Source organism: Sciurus vulgaris, assembly GCF_902686455.1.
Source record: "Sciurus vulgaris genome assembly, chromosome: 3".
NCBI lineage: Eukaryota > Metazoa > Chordata > Mammalia > Rodentia > Sciuridae > Sciurus > Sciurus vulgaris.
Window position 1 is genome coordinate 119,218,190 of NC_136463.1, and position 17,231 is coordinate 119,235,420.

At 35.7% G+C, this 17,231-nt stretch overlaps 1 protein-coding gene across 9 annotated transcripts in view; it reads right to left on the reverse strand.

Moving 5' to 3' along the window:
* Positions 1-17,231, reverse strand: part of COBLL1 (cordon-bleu WH2 repeat protein like 1) — a 162,106-nt gene that overhangs the window by 82,707 nt on the left and 62,168 nt on the right. The window contains exon 1 of one of the 9 annotated variants that reach the window (XM_079134406.1): positions 5,002-5,300. The exons of the other annotated variants lie outside the window; for them this stretch is intronic. Coding sequence (XP_078990532.1) covers positions 5,002-5,099 — 98 coding nt within the window. The 5' untranslated portion in view covers positions 5,100-5,300. Of the gene's footprint in view, positions 1-5,001; positions 5,301-17,231 lie in introns of those variants that run through there. 9 annotated transcript variants of the gene reach the window in all.

Genomic DNA, 17,231 nt, shown 5'->3' on the forward strand with positions numbered 1-17,231 from the left:
GTTCAATCCCCTGTTCCACACACACACCAAAAATGTTCCCAAAGTTACCTTGTTCTTCCCTTCTCTTTATGTGCCTTTAGTTTGATCAATCTATGAGTGCTACTGAAACACTCAAAAAACATAAATAGTAAATTACTAAGCTAAATGGGTAAGAGATTATGCATATATTAAAAGAATTAGGACAACTCGGTGAGCAGTTGCTGTGTCTATTTCACAGAAGGAACAAATGCTGAAGAGCAAAGCTTTGTCCTCAGTCATATTGAAATGCATATCTGGATTTTAAACCAGGGATTTTATTTTCAAAGGTCCATTTTCTGTCTCCTGTGACATTCTGCACATGTACCCACTACTGTTCATGCCTAGTACTAGTGAAAACACCAACCCAAGATCATGAAACTCTGGAGTGGCAGATTAAAAAGAAAAAACAACACGAATCCAAATAAGATGCGCAATTTATTGCTTTCTCTGAAATAGTATCTAAAAGAAGTGTTGGAAGAAAACCGTTAGAACCAAGCTTTCATGATATGTGACACTGTAGAGAATATTCTCAAACAATGGAAAATACCTTATTCTAAAAAGTAAATTATGTTTTCATCTTCCTGGTTCAAACACCCTAAATTTACTATTACCCAGGGCCCTCCCAACTACCATTATCTTTCAATTTCATAGAAAGGTAGCTGTTATAAATACTGTAAAAAAAAAAAAAAATCCATTGCAGTAATTCTTTCCTGGAAACTAGAAAAAGAAATGATAAAAAAAAGTACTCAGTTAATCTCATTTATACAAAACTTTCCTGAAGAAATTGGTAGTTCTACAAACAAAGACATACGCATGCCAAGCAGCTGTGGTGGTCAATACAGCTTCAAGTCAGCAAAGATTTTGTCCAAATATAGATCTTTCATATTGAAGCCATTAAAGACACACTTTGAAGAACCATAATTCTGGTAAAATAGATGTGGCCCTGTTATTATGAACACCAAAACACAGCAGCTAAGATCCTAAAACATTCATTTTTTTAATCCTAAAATAAAAATCAGATATATTTATAATAACTTTTGAAGTGCTAGAGGTTGGACCCAGGGTCTTGCACGTGCTAGGCAATTGCTCTATTACTGAGCTACATCCCCAGCCCCTTATAATGATCTGATGAAAAGATCATGACCTTCTATCTTTAAACTCAAAATTTCACCATTCACATGTTACTCCTAAAGTATTTTAAAATTTTTTTCTACCCCTTTTCTTGTGGGGAAAAAAACAAAACAAAACTACAAAACAATTAAAAACTCCTCTCTAAAGTAAAACTAATCATTTGTTTGATTTCTCATTGCTTATTTTCATAAATTTGATGATACTCATAATTTATGTCCACTTCAAGAAAATAGTTAACAACTTCTTTCAAACTCAGTATGAAAACTGGAAAATCACCTTTAGTAATTCTAAAAGCAAATCCAAAAAAGCAAATGCAATAGGTCATTATTTCATGTTTAATCAAATTTTGTTGTTGTTAGAGGAAAATGGGATGGGAGTGGGCGGGGGAAGGAAAGATAGTAAACTGAGACAGACATTATTACCCTTGGTATGTATGATTACATGAACAGTGTGAACCTACAATGTGCACAACCATAGAAATGGAAAGCTGTACCCATTTGTGTACAATGAACCAAAATGCAGTCTGTAAAATTAAAAAGAAAAAAGAAAAAAAATTTCTGTTGTTGTTTTCAGAATGGGGTAGTGGCACATGCCTGTAATCCCAGTGGCTTGGGAGGCTGAGGCATAAGGCTCAGGAGTTCAAAGACAGCCTCAGCAACTTAGTGAGGCCCGAGGCAACTCAGTGAGACTGAGTCTCTAAATAAAATACCAGTAAGGGCTGGGGATGCAACTCAGAGGTTAAGTGCTCCTGAGTTCAATCCCTCGTACCGGAGCGGGGTGAAAAATAGAGTTACACTGTTTTCTAGAGTTTCTCCTAGTAGAAAAAAGTCTACTTTGGTTCAATTCAGGCATCTATAGCAGCACGTGATTACACTATTCCTATAAGACAAAATATAAGTTTGAACAGAAGTACATTTTAGCAAAAGGTGAAAACCCTTAACAAACTAGTTACCAGGGATGAAGATGGTAGTTAATGGCAGAGCATCTGCCTAGAATGCATGAGGGCCTGGGATCTACCATGTCACAAAAACAAGTTATTCCAACAAACAGGACATCATCATTCACATAACTGTGATTCTATGACAACGAGCTGAAGCAGAAAAATGAAAATGGGTATCAGGCACAGTGTTGTGTCAAAACTAACAAAGTTTAGGAAAAATGAGTTGCAAATTGTACATCTCTGTATGTATGATTGACAGATCAACTATCCCATTGTATTGTTGAATTACTACCCACTTTTCTCTGACAGGGTTAAATAGTTATAGGACAACATCTAAACACTTCATTGAAAGTTAGTCTTGTAACTTTTTCTACTATAAAAAGTCACCTAAACAATTCTGATGATTAATGTGCAGTTCTTCCTTTTTTCAGTTGTTAATGAACTTTATTTATATGAGGTGCTGAGAATCGAACATACTAGGCAAGCCCTCTACCACCAAACTATAACCCCAGCCCAACGTGCAATTGTTTCAAGCATGAAAATAGAATATTATACTCTTTAATATTGAATGTATAATGAATTCATTTTAAACAATTCTATTGCTCACCTTTATTTCATATGGCTCAGCAATTTGATTTATAAAGAACATATGCTTAGTGGGAATAAAAAAGATACCAAGAGGTATATTCTTCTCTTCCTTACTAATGACATTATTAATTCTATTTATAGTCTTCATTATCTGACCTCATGAACTACATGAAAAAATAAATTTGTTTAGTTGTTAATCCTCAGTGTATGCTCAGCTACAATTAACTAGCAACAGAGAGTAACTTGGTATTATCTATATTATTTTTAAAATCAAGTGAGATTGGTATTTTTGCTCTTTTGACTTACATAAATCTTAAATGTGATGTTTTCTTCATGAGCAAATTTTGAAACTATAAATTTCATGTATTCATTTCTATTGGCTATTTCAGTTGTGTAAGTTGGATATCTACAAGGTATTTAGAAACACCTTGTGTTAATAAAACACAACCACTTTGACTCTATGGACTAATTCTTTTCCAGATTTTAGATATGCTTTATTTGAAGTGATTTTATAACTTGAACATTTAGAATCTCTCCTAAGTATAAACAATTACTTCCTTCCTTCTCCCTCATTATTTAAGAATTTCATAAACTTAACTTTCATTTTTCCAGTTCTGGGGATTAAACTCAGGGTGTTCCACCTCTGAACTACATCCTCTGTCATCTTTTTTTTTTAAAAAGGACTAGTTAACTTGGTGAGATGGGCCTTGGATTGGCAATCCTTTTGCCTCAGCTTTAAACTTAACCACATCACTTCTTATTAGAAGACTTTTAAAAATAATAACCAGCTATGTCTTAAGATATAAGATATACTAGAGCATAAAACAAAATTAGCTCACTTTTTCTTAATCCTATTTTTTAAGTCATCAACGTTTCATCAAAAACCATTTGCAGTTTTAACTAACGGGAGCATTTGGACTGTTCAAAGGTTTTTAAAAAATTTTTTAAATGTTGATAGACTTTCATTTAATTCATTTATTTATATGTGGCGCTGAGAATAAAACCCAATACCTCACACATATTAGGCAAGCGTTCTACCACTGAGCCACAACCCCAGCCTCTCAGGTATTTTATACCAAAAATTTATGCACAAGAAACCCCACATTTTCACATCCATCTACTATTACATAATACCACACATCTATTTTTAGGAATGGGTCTAGAGTAGTGCTTAATAAAAGAATTATGTTTTATCACACATGGGGCTGGCGATGTTACCCAGTGATAGAGCACTTGCCTAGCATGTGCAAGACCCTGGGTTTGATCCTCAGCACTACCAAAGGTTTTTGCACATTCATTAGTGCAGGAGTACAGTTCTACAAGCAAATAGATGAATTCGGTTAAATTTTTCAGTTTAGCAAATTTGTATATAAATTATGCACCAAAACAGTGAGAATTTCCACAGGCAACCCTCTCATTCAAAGCACAGGCTAATAATTAATATTCCATTCAAAGTCCACTTTAACAGTTTTGTGTTCAGGTTCTTAGGAAAAAAAAAAAAGGTAAATTTGACTAAATACAGTTTTTATGTATTATCTAGAGGATTGTTAATACAGAGAGGCCCATGCCGGGATACTATAGGGCAAAGAATGCCCACCTAGGAATCAAAAGGTTTAATTCTAGTTTGAATTTCTGTTTAGAAATTTAATATCTCTGAATCTCACTTTATTTACTGCTGTTAAATGAAGAAAACATTTAAAGTCTGCTTGATAGGGGTTTTGTGAGTATTTCAAAAGACTGATTATACTTCATAGAAGTTAAAACCCTAGATAAGTGTAATTTATCTATCATTGTTTATTGAAATGCTCACTGTAATTTGAACTTTATGTCTTTTTATTTATGTATTTTTTAGTATTTTTTAGATGTTGATAGAGCTTTATTTCACTCATTTATTTATATGTGGTGCTGAGAATCAAACCCAGTGACTCACACATGCTAGGCAAGCACTCTACCACTGAGCCACAACCCCAGACCTTACGTCTTAAAGCTTAAAAGTGTTTCAAGTAAGAGCATAAATAGTATCAGTAATTCAAAATACACAGAGTTTAATGGACTGTTACATAATTTTTTTCTACAAACAAGTATAAATTACATCATTATATATATATATTTAATGTGTCAAGAAAAATAAATTATGTAACATCAGTTCACAAAACCATAACCACTTCAGCTTTCTTTTACAAAACAGAGAAAAAAGGAGTTCTTACACAAACTAAAATGTTTGAAAGTAATAATAGTTCAAAGGAAAATATTAGACATTTTTAAAAGCATCTGATTAAGAAATGTTAAATATTTTAAAACTCTTATAATTCATATCTACTTACAACTCCCCCAGAAGGTCTCTGAAACAGCACTGTTCTAGCTGCTGATTTTTAGAGAATGCTAAACCAACGGTCCTGTTACCAACTCTACTGTTTATCATGTGTGTAAGCACCAGGCACTTTTTACCTCTGACAAATAAATAAAAAAAGGAATTTATGAGTCTTACAAAATCTGGAAATGATCACACATTTTCACAAGTCCTTTTTCTGAAGAAAATGTGTTTCACAAGGTAATTTTAAGAAGCAGCTCATTTTCAAGCAATTTAAAAATTGGAGAATTCAATATTTTTGTTTTCTTTACAAAGTTAAAAATGTTTGCAGATTCTCAACATACACAAAATATTTAATTTTTAAGTAACATCTCATTAGATCATTTAAATTAATCATTTGATTTTAGTATTAAGAAGCACAGCTATATAATTTTAAAGAAAACCCTTAAAATTATTTTAGGGTGATAGTTTGAAGAGAGCTGGGTATAAGAATTCAGAGACAGGACCCACCATTTAATATTAGAAGAAGAGGAAAGAGGTAAACTTCCTGGCAGCCATGCTAGGATGTCTCCCCATTTGTTCAAGATGATTTTCTGGTCTAAGCATGGTTTTCTACCTTATAAACCTCAATACAGTCAACAGAAGCCAAAACCTGAGTTTTATGACTTTATCTACCCTTATAGAACTTCAGGTGAATGAAGTGGAATCTGAAAGGCTAGATTTCAGTCAATCCTTCTATAAATCAAAATACATCTTTGCAACACTTCATATTTTTTCCAGGATGTTTAAAATCAGACCATTCAAATATGAGTAACAGAACCGTTGATGTGAAATTACATGTCCCATTACTTCCACTAATAAAAGCATTATTTCTTCTTCCATATCTCAATACTAACTAATAGAGCTATAGCCTAAAATAAAATAACAACTCCCACTGGGACTTAGTTTCCAGTCTTTATGAAACTCAATGATCTCTTATATGGCTCTTTTTTATCTATAGCTCTCTAATTAAGTAAGTAAGTAAATAAATAAGTAAATAAATAAATAAATAAATAAATAAGCAAACAAGCCCTCTTTTAAAGAGTGTTCATAAAAAAAAAAAAGAAAAAAAAAAAAGAACAGAGCTCTAATCCACAGCATGAAGACTACTGTTGATATTATACAATATACTGACAATTATTTAGAATATATTTCAGGTGCTCCTACAATAAAAAAGAAAAAGGATAACTGCAATGAGATGGATATATTAATTTCTTGACTGTAGTAATCAATTCACTACATATATTATAACATTGTATGCCTTAAGTATATACATTTTTAAAATAAATCATATTTCTACTTTTCTACCTCCTTACCTTATATCCTTTCATCAAGCCCACTTCATCTGGCTGCTACCTCTAACTCCACTGAGACTGTCCTATATCTTTATCATTATCAGTGACCCTCATGTTGCTATGGATATTGAAGAACAGGACTCTGTTCTTATCTCACTTCTTAGCAGCACTCTGAACATGTTGATGTTGTCAATCTTGAAATCTCTGTCCAGAACTAGACTTCTGAGTGTACCACATTCTGCTTTGCCAGAGATAGTCCCAATTTGCCTCTGTTGTCCCTTTAGTAGTATTTAGAGCCATAGCATCCCTGTTCCCCTTTACACTCACAGGTATCTCAGATTGCATAATCAATTATAGGGATCACCCTACTGGGGTATTACTAATTTTTTTTTTTTTATATCTCCTCTTGGCTATTCAATTAGGCATCTCAGTCTTGATAATACCAACACTTCATCTCTTCTCTTATCATCTGCTCCTACGCACAGTGGCTAAGAGTTGCCAATAATAACCACGAAAATATAATTCTGAGACTTCTGGTAAGATACCTCCAATAAGAATATTCTGATACATGGAGAAAGCAGACAGACCAATCATAGTAAAGTTATTAAGCATTGAGTCCTTACCAAGTGGGAGATTGCTAGACCCTGCAGGAACAAAATGTCAGCTCAGAGGATAGGGAAAATGATCCACTTCCTTCCTGGATGTGTCCTAAAAAGGACCCACCAGGGAGGAACAGCTAATGCAAGAGGAGGGGAAAAAAACAAAACAAAACAAAAAACACTAAAAAAGTCTTATGGCCTGGAAGAGGGACTTCCCAAGGAAACTCATGTAGGCCATGATGAGGCATTTTGACTATCTTATAGATCATTTGTAGTCAGTAAAATAAGGCAATGATATAATATTTGCATCCAAAATATCATTATGATGAAAAAGGAAGGAACTGAACGAGGGGGCAACATCAGAGACAAGCAGACCAATTAAACTATCAACTATCCTCGACCTGACTCCTGGCATGGCCATTAGCTGGATGTGTGACCTAGGCTGTTATTTGCCCTCTTGGATCATCATCTGTAAAATGAAGTAGTGATAATACCTCTCAAGGGATTGTCATTAAAATGTATTGAAATCCTCAACAAGTACCTACACCATATACATAGCTAACACAGAATTTTGAGACCCCAAAAGAGAACATAGCAGGATTTTATAACAGACATTTTTGAAAATGAAATTATTTTCATGCAATTCTCCCTTTTTAATGACAGTTTAAATTTACAAAATTAACTGATCAACTTAATACATGTTCATTGTTTTAAAGCTTATGAGTCAATAACATGGAAAACTTTTGAGATTTTTCATGAATGCTTTTTTCTCTACCAACTTGTGTCATGTCCCCCTTGAAAATAATGAGTAATTAAACATTAACTTAAGACCTAATTATTATTTTCTTTGGCTCTCAGGATAGTGGGCTATGAGCTCTACCAAAGACTTAGACATTATCACCACCACAAAGTGTAGACAAGAGCTGTAGCACCCCCATTTATTCAGCAACCACTTCAGTTCTGTGTATTTTCAGTTTTGTGCCTTATTTAGAAACCAAATGATGTTTGCCCTGGGCAGTACTGACACCAATGTATTTGCCAGGCAAAGTGGAAATGCTAAAGGCAGAGAAAGAAATAGGCAGGGTGGAGATGCTGTGTTTTCTGGGAGACAGGCTATCTCTGTGTGAGGTCTCTGGGCAAGGAGTAAATATTATCCTCAGTCAGTAATTTGCTCTTGCACTTAGTCAAACCTTAGAACAGACACCCTCTAAATACCTTGCCTGTGTGGTGCATATTTTCCCTTGGGCGTGTCCTTACTTTTTGGAGAATTTTAAATACACACACATCCCTTCAGAATTTAGCCAGCAGTGAGTAATGTGTTTCCCTCTGTAATATTCTGAATTTTATAATGTTACATTTTAACTATAAAAGCAATTTTTCACTACTTTAAAATAAAAAGCACAAAAATAAGATTTGATACCTTAGTACATCACAACAAACCCCCAGAGAAAACAAGCATTATCTACATTGATACAAGTTATTAGACCTTTCTAAAATTACATATATAATTTAAAAGGCTATTTTTTTTTTCCACATACCTTGTATCCACCTGATAAAAGCAGCACAAAAATGGCCCATGCCCAAAGAAAAATGTACTTGTGGAAAGAGGTTGGAACAGTTCTGTGAAGAGTTGCTAAAAAATAAAATTGCTACTAACAAGTTGTAGAAGTGTTGGGCAAACACTGAATTTTTAGATAGACGTTTGCTTAGGTTATCACTGTCGGTGCAACAGCAGCTGATGTTACTGTGCGTTTTCCCAGAACAGGCGTTCTGTACAGGGTTTCTCAAGCCCTGGGGTTTCCCACAGCAGGCTCTCTTCGAACTTTACGTCCAGTGAGTGGAGCCTGAGAACTCTAGAGCCCAGTGGTGGGATTTGAACCTATGCAGAGTGATTTTGAAGCCTACACTCTTTTCCACTAAAAGACCAATTTCATTCCAAATATGCTCCACATTACATCATCCACCCTGATTGTTTCCAAGGCCTTATCTGTGAAAGTGCTCAAAACAAAGCACAAAGAAACCATGTAAAAAAAAAAAAATCAACAAAGCAGATTTATGTTCAACAATCTCTAAGGCACAGGCAGCTATTTAAACTCTACTACTACTTTAAAGAAACTGTAAACATGCTTTCCTAAATAAAATTATCAATGTATTTAATCTTTAAGACTGATCAAAGATGTGCACTCTTAATGATTTTGTTTTTAAAGATTATACACTAGTAAAATAAAAAGGGAACTTTCATCTGGTAACTTAGGGTAGTTTTTATTTGCACACTTCTAATTCCCCAGTTATTTTGATTTGCCTTTTATCTTGTTTTACAATTTTAGATTTCCATAGATTACAAAAGTGTGAAAAATCTTTACAGCTAGATTGATTCTTACAGTTAATTCTCAGTGTTAGGAAAGTTTAAGAAAATGACTTTTGTTTATTACTACTTATAGTTTTGTGAGTTTCATTAACTCCATTAATTACAAATGTTCTGCTGGGCAAGGTGGTGCACATCTGTAATCCCAGCAGCTGGGGAGGCTGAGCTAGGAGGATTTGAGTTCAAAGCCAGCTCAAAAACTTAGGGAATCCCTAAGCAACTTAGTGAGACCCTGTTTCACAATAAAAAACAAGCAAAAAGGGGCTGGGAATGTAGCTCAGGGGTAAAGTGCCCCTGGGTTAAATCCCTGCTACCCAAAGTAAACAAAAAGTACCAATATTTTAATATTAGATAAGATTTTCTGAAGTAGAGTTATCCATTCTTAAATTAACTCTATATTGGTTAATTTAAAAAAAAAAAAAACTGACTAGAAAACAAGTTTAAGAAACTGAATAGAAGAACATTATGAATAAACCAATAAAGTTTAATTTTATAAACAATAAAGAACATACCATCTTATTTCCACTGTTTTGCAAGCTATGACATCAAAGAATCACATTAAAAACAAAACAAAACCAGCAGATTAGTAGTTACCATGGTTTGGGGCAGGAGGAAACAGGGAGGGACTGCTTCATGTGCACAGGTTTCCTTTTGAGATGGTGAAAATGTTCTGGAACTGGGTCATGGGGTTGCACAACACTGCACATGTGCTAAATGCTACCACAGTGTACATATTGAAAAGTCTAAATTGATAAATTTATGTTACATATATTTTACCAGAATTTTAAAAATAAAATAACAGCCAGATACTTGGACTGCTCTTAACAAGTAGATTTCTAATCAAAAAATTATACTTCATAGCGATTGGGATTAAAAAAAAAAACTATTAAATTATCATGCGTTAGATATTTGACAAGTTTTTTTGAAACGTTAAAAGAAATCATTGTAAGTACAATTTTATCTCCTAGAAAACTAGAACATCCCCGAGGTATTAAATTTAAATAGTTATATTTAAAATTCATAAAACATTGGAAATATTGGAAAGTATGCTTAACTTTCATATATACACATACATGCATGTATATATAAATGATATATTAGAACATATGTGTAACTTCCATATATAAATGCACATACTCACACACATATGTATGTTTGTTTTGTTTTTTGGTACTCAGGATTGAACCCAATGGCACTTTATCACTGAGTCACATCCCCACATTCCCAGCCCTTTTAATATTTTTATTTTGAGACAGTGACTTGCTAAGTTGCCCAGACTGGCCTGGAACTCACAATCCTTCTGCCTCAGCTTCTCAAGTTGCTGGGATTACAGTTATGTGCCACTGCACTCTGCTCCAATATTTTGTCATGTATTATGTGAATGAAAGATTATGCTTTCAGTATGTGATTACGATGACTACACTTTTGGAGTTCCACATCATAATTTAGGAATAACTGCCCAAATTCCACTGGTCTTTCAGAAAGACAGGACATATGCCCCTCAAGTCATGGGCTGTGGTACTATCAAAGACAGTTAGGGGCTGGGGAGATAGCTCAGTTGGTAAAGTGCTTGCCTTACAAGCACAGGGCCCTGGGTTCAATCCCCAGCACAAAAAAAGACAGTTCAGGGAATCAGTATCGTCAGAAGTGCATGTCCTGGCTGGATTTTCCAGAATCAAATATTAAAAATTCACCTTCCATTCCAGACAATCAATCACCTAGATTTAGTGGTAATGGTGTCAGACATTTTAAGGTTTGAAAGCAAGAAATAAGAATGAAGTTAAAACTACCAGACACTTTTGATGGGAGTAGGTACTGCCATACTCTTTCGGAAGTTCATTCAAGCCACAAAGAGGTAGTGGCAAGACCTAAACCAACCAGAGAAACAGTAAGTCCAAAATTTCTCAGACTTCCTTTTTCTATTTACCTCATGGTAATTTCTCTCATTTCAGGGTAATTACAGCACTTAGATATAACTTCACTTCCATTAATTTTATAAATTAACTAAAACACTAAGTTTCCATTTATACATATTTTATATTCTCACACAGTATAAGATCCTTGATGAGAGTCCAACCGTCATAGTGTGCAGCACACACAAGTCATTCAATAAGCCTTGCTGTGTATGTAATCCTAGATCATCCTATTCTACGTAAGGCACAATTCACAGGTCTTTCTCTGGTCCTCCAAGTTTCTTATATACCACTGAAGTAAATAGAAAGTGCTAGATCCACAGAATTGCTTTGTATAGCTGCTTCTGTGTATTCCATGGTGAAGCATCCACAGCCACCTGCTGTGTGGTGTACTGTATTATTGTCCCTGGAAGGGCCATTTTAAGGCCAATTCCTCTGAGAAGGTATCCTTAGCTCCCCCTCCCTCCCATTTACCATACTCTGTTCACTAAGGGCTTAGAAGTGGCCATTTGCAGGCAGTCAGTGTAAAAACGGTTTATGAATCACAATTACACATTATATCCATTTCCCTTCTTACACTGTGGATTCCCGTAGGAAAGAAAATGTGTTCTTTGCATTTTTTTATTCCATTGGTATGCGAATAACTGATTTTTAAAATGCTGGATCTGGACATAAAATTAAAGTGCAAAGACTTGAATGTATCTTTCCCAAATTCATGTGCTAGAAACTTACCCTTCAATGCAACAGTGTTGGGAAACAGGGCCTAATGGGAAGTGTTCAGGTTAATGTTATAAAAAGAGCTCGAGACCATGAATGCATGCTCTTGCTTCCACCTTTTACCATGTCAGGATGCAGCAAGAAACCCTCACAAGACACTGGCACCTTGATCTTGGACTTCCCAGCTTCTTGAACTGTGAGAAAATAGACTTCTGTTATTTATAAATTACCAGCCTGTGGTATTCTGTTATAGTGCCAAAAATGAACTAAGATGCTCTAGACATTCACAAGAAACTTCTAGAGAACTCCATGAATGAAGAGAAGCAGTCAAATATCTAAAAAGTTGGATTTGTTTTTTTCTCTCCTTTTAAAGAAAAACAATAGACAAAGCCCTTCTTGAGGGAGCAGGACAGACCATAACTTTCAGCAGGGGGTAAATACAGGAAGTTAGACTAAACAATTTCATATGAGTTAGGAGGTCCAAAAGTGAAAAACAATGTACCTACTGATTGTCGCTATGGTAATGCAAATAAAACAAACAGATATTCTAATCACCATATAACTGTTCTAATTGCTGGGAGTTTTTGGAGGTGGTTGAGACTATAAAAGGAAAAAAAAAATTAAAAACATCTGAGACTTTCCCAAGGAAGAGAATAGGAAGTAAACTTAAGGACATGAGCTATAGCTGATGTCTCCTTTGATATGAAATAAGAAGCTAGAGGAAATTCCTTCCCCCAAAAAGGAGATTTTTATATCACACAGGTATAAAACAGGTAGCTGAAGGTGCTAAAGGAATTGAAATGAAGCAGTAACACTAAACAAAGATAGTAAAACTACTTCTTAAGATAAATATCATGTCTTAAGTTCAATTTACAATTGAACTTGGTTAGTTCCACTAATGAAGTGGAACAGCTGCATAGAGAAATTAATCAAGAATATTGCAATGCATGGATCAAAACTCCACGAATCTAGATGGTTCTTCATATGCTGTTTGGAGCCAATTTTGACTGCCCATACTCTACAAGTTATTTTTATTCACATAAAATGCAAGGCATCTTAATAGATAGCACAGGCAATGTACTGAATTATGCAGTCCACCTACAAATAAAAGATAACATAGATACAAATCATCTTAAAAGTCATGCCAAATAAAAGAAAGGGATGAAGACTCACACCCTGTAGGTGAAGGGTGGCATGGTCTTATGGAATAAACTTCAGATGTCGAGAGGAATGAGACCTTTCCAGAAGACTGGATATTTGGGCAAAGACAGACTAAATAGGGAATGATTAGAGAAGCAGCAGCAGCTCAGTTTCTGGGGTGGTCCACGACAGGAGTTGTTCAAGCGAGGGTTAGTGATAGCACTAAACAAAAACAAACTTTGAATTATACCATAGCAAACCTAGATTTAGGAGTCTTCCTATAAACTCCATCTTTCTCAGGTTCAAGACTCTATCTCTGCCCAGAGTGGCTTAAGTATCACTTTCCCAACAATGAAATCAACTGTGGACTGAACCTCTGAAAACCTGAGCTCAGAATAAACTTTTCCTTCTCTAAATTGTTTTTGTCAGGTATTTTGGTCACAGTGATGAAAAGCTGACTAACACACTCTGTAAATGCTAGTGCACATATTGATGGTTCATTCAACTTCATACCTACCTAGTGCACTAGCCTCTTCATACAGTATTTCATTACAAGGACCGTATCATTGCCTGAAACATCTGCACGTCAGAAATACCAAACTTGCCAGGTGTGGTGGTGCACACCTGTAATTCCAGTGGCTGGGGAGGCTGAGGCAGTAAGATACCAGAGTTCAAAGTCAGCCTCAGCAACGGCGAGGTGCTAAGCAACTCAGTGAGACCCTGTCTCCAAATAAAATACAAAATAGGAATAGGGGTGTAGCTCAGTGGTCAAGTGCCCTTGAGTTCAACCCCCAGTACCCACCTCCCCCCCAAAAATACCAAAACTTATCAAATATAATGGTATGAGCTGGGTGCAATGATGCATGCCTATAATCCCAACAACTTGGGAAGCTGAGGAAGGAGGATCACCAGTTCAAAACCAGTCTCAGCAACTTAGTGAGGCCCTGACTCAATAAAATAAAATAAAAAGGGCTGGGGATGTGGTTCATTGGTTAAGCTTTCCTGGGTTCAATCCCCAATACCCAGCCCTCCCCCCAATATATATGTTATAACATGGTATGACTTACCAAATATAAGTTCTGGAAAATTATGTGTAGAATGATTATAATTAACATTGTGCTGTATATGCAATATTTGCTAAAAACATCTGAAATCTAAAATGCTCAAAAATTGGAAACTTTTTCAATGCCATATAGGTACTCAAAAAAATTTGAGCATTTCAGATTATGAATTTTCAGATTAAGAACTGTCAAATTGTCATTTCATAATGTAAACATATATCAAAACATCATGTGCTAGGCATGCTGGCACACCCCTGGAATTCAGTGAATCAGAAGGAGGATCACAAGTTTGAGGCCAAATTGCCTTGGAAAAGTTGGTGTAACCCTTAGCACCTTAGCAAGATCCTTCTCCAAAAAAAAAAAAAAAAAAAAAAGGTTGGGGATATAGCTTAGTTGGTAGAGTGTTTTGCATGTACAAGGCCCTGCGTTTAATTCCCAGCACCACCAGAAAAAAGAAAAGGAAAACAAAACAAAAAAAAAACGGGGAAATAACTCAATGGTAAAGTACCCATGGGTTAAATCCTCAGTACCCCCAAAGTAGCAGCACACTCTGAATACATATAATTGCACCTCAATAAAGTTAGAAACTCCCCCCCCTTAATGATCAAACTTACCCTCTGATATAACTATTTATGGATTTTCCACACCTGCAACCCCTGTTCTGAAACTTAAGTCACCACATTCCATGTATTATAGACTACTTGATGAATCACCAGAGCCACCCTTTCACCTACAACCTCAATTGCTTAATCAGCTTTCCCATCACTGTGACAAAATACTGAGAAAATCAGTGTATGGGGGAGGAGAGGTTTATTCTGGCTATGCTTTCAGAAGTTTCAGTCCACGGTGGTTTGGGGCCTACGGGGACACAGTAAATCACAGTGGGAACCCACTGTGTAGACCAGATCAACTCATACGAGCCAGGAAGCAAAAAGAGAGCAATGGAAAAGGTCTGTGGTCCCAATATTCCCTTCAAGGGTATGCTCCCAATGACCTAACGACCTCCACTAGGTTCCTTTAGGTGGAACCTAAAGTTTTCACCACCTCCCAAGAGCATCACAGGAGACCAAGTCTTTAATACGTGGTCTTTGGGGAACACTCAAACTGTAGCACTGGACATCCTTGATATGCAGCTTATCTGGCTACTAAAACTCCAGTTTGGAATTACTATAACAATAATTTCTCTACTCCCATGAGGGCTTGAGTATTGCAAAATTATTCCATTACTAATTTCATGCTGTTCTCTGACTCGGTTTTCTAATTTTCTATAACCAAATCTGAAATGGACCATTAGAACTTGAAAATGTGACCAGCTCTTTATATTGCACAAAAAAATTGCTTCCTAAGCATCCATTTCATACTTTTTCCACAGGTTGGTAGACCTGGTGACTAAAAGTGACTGATTCCAAGAACCTGTGCATATAAGTGAGTTCTAATTGACCTAAACCCAGTAGCAAGGCCTATAACCTTACTACTGTGATTGGCAGCAATACAATCCAAAACCAACTACAGTTTGGCATTAATGTGGCCATAGGAAGTACTTTGGGGACTGGATTAAAACTGATCCATAGTGAGCCAAGAATTTCTGCTTGATAATCAGGGGAGTAAAGACTTTGATGTGCAGATGTGACATTTGGAACTGCTACATCCATTATGCTACCATGCATCAGGAAACCTAGTTTCAAAACCAACTTTGTACCTTTTTTATTTGAGGGGGTGGAGTATGCTAGGAACCAAGCCCAAGACCTTGCACCTGCTGGCAAAGTGTTCTACCCTGGTGCCACACCTTTTTGTTTTCTTCTAGATAGTGGTGATTTAAAAAAAAAAAAATTAGACTCCTTTCATGGAGGTTATGGAAATCACATGAGGTAGATGCAGTCTGCCTCTAGGTTGCCCAGACCTACTTTCTTCCTCCAGTAACCTTTATCAGCGGAAAACAGATAGGACACACTATAATTTAGGCTGACTCAGTGTTACAGTTGGTGACATGTTGGGCAAAATTTTGCCCAGGGAGAAAGAAAAACCTGAAATTGAGGCAGATATCAAAATAACTGATGCTGGAATTTAATCAGAACAGGAGAAAAAAAAAAAAATGCATGAAAAGCCAGACAACAATTTTTTTTAAATGTTCAGATATACAGGGGAGTTAGGAAATGTTTAGTAGAAAAGGTAGGAAAATGAGGACTTGTAAAGTAATTAAACTTTGAGTTTATTGTTTCACAGGTATGGCAATTCTAGTTAGTATCAAAAGAGAAGATTTAGGAGAGTAGAAGTTTAAAATGAGCATATGCACATTAAGATAGGGTATTAGTTTAATCATATGTTCCATTTTAACAAAGATCATGAGGATAGGTTAGAGAGGACTAAGAAAATGCTGGGAGGAGATGACCAGGCCAGTAAATGACAGAGAAGAGGGTGGTCGAGGGTGTTGGCTCAGATAGTATCAACCTCCTAGTCAGAATTTTGGGTTGGGTCTATCCTGTCTTACAAGAGTGATAGAGCATAAAGCAAAAATGGAGCATAGAGGAAGCCAGTATTTCTTCTGTGCTAAGGAGATGAGTATCTTCCAAAGGAAGTGCAATGTTCCCAAACAACAATAACATGAGGCAGAAGTATTTGTCAGAGTGAAGGTTCGTTCAGAGGGTAGTAGAACAGTTAGCTAATCTATAAGTTTTTCAGTCTGTAGTTTTAGTATTTGTGTTATTTCTATTCAGATTTCCAAATAGGTGAGATTATAAGACTAAATTATTACTTAACTATCTGAAAACCTCCAATCAGTAAACATTTCTCATATCAAAACCTACACCATGGGCTGGGAAGATAGCTCAGCTGGTAGAGTACCTGCCTTGCAAGCACAAGGCCCTGAGTTTGATCCCCAGTACCGCCAAAAAAAAAAACTACACCTTTCTGCAATTACCTCTTCTGTAATACACTATTCAAAAATAAGTAATACTTGGGTGCAACTGGGTAATTCTCAATTAAGGTTACAACTCACTTTTCTGCCTTTAAATTGATAGATGCTTTATATATCTTACTCTGATCACATATCTGTGAATACTTCCAAAACAGCCAGCTGTTTTTTCAGCTTACCATTTTTCTTCCTTCCTACATTCA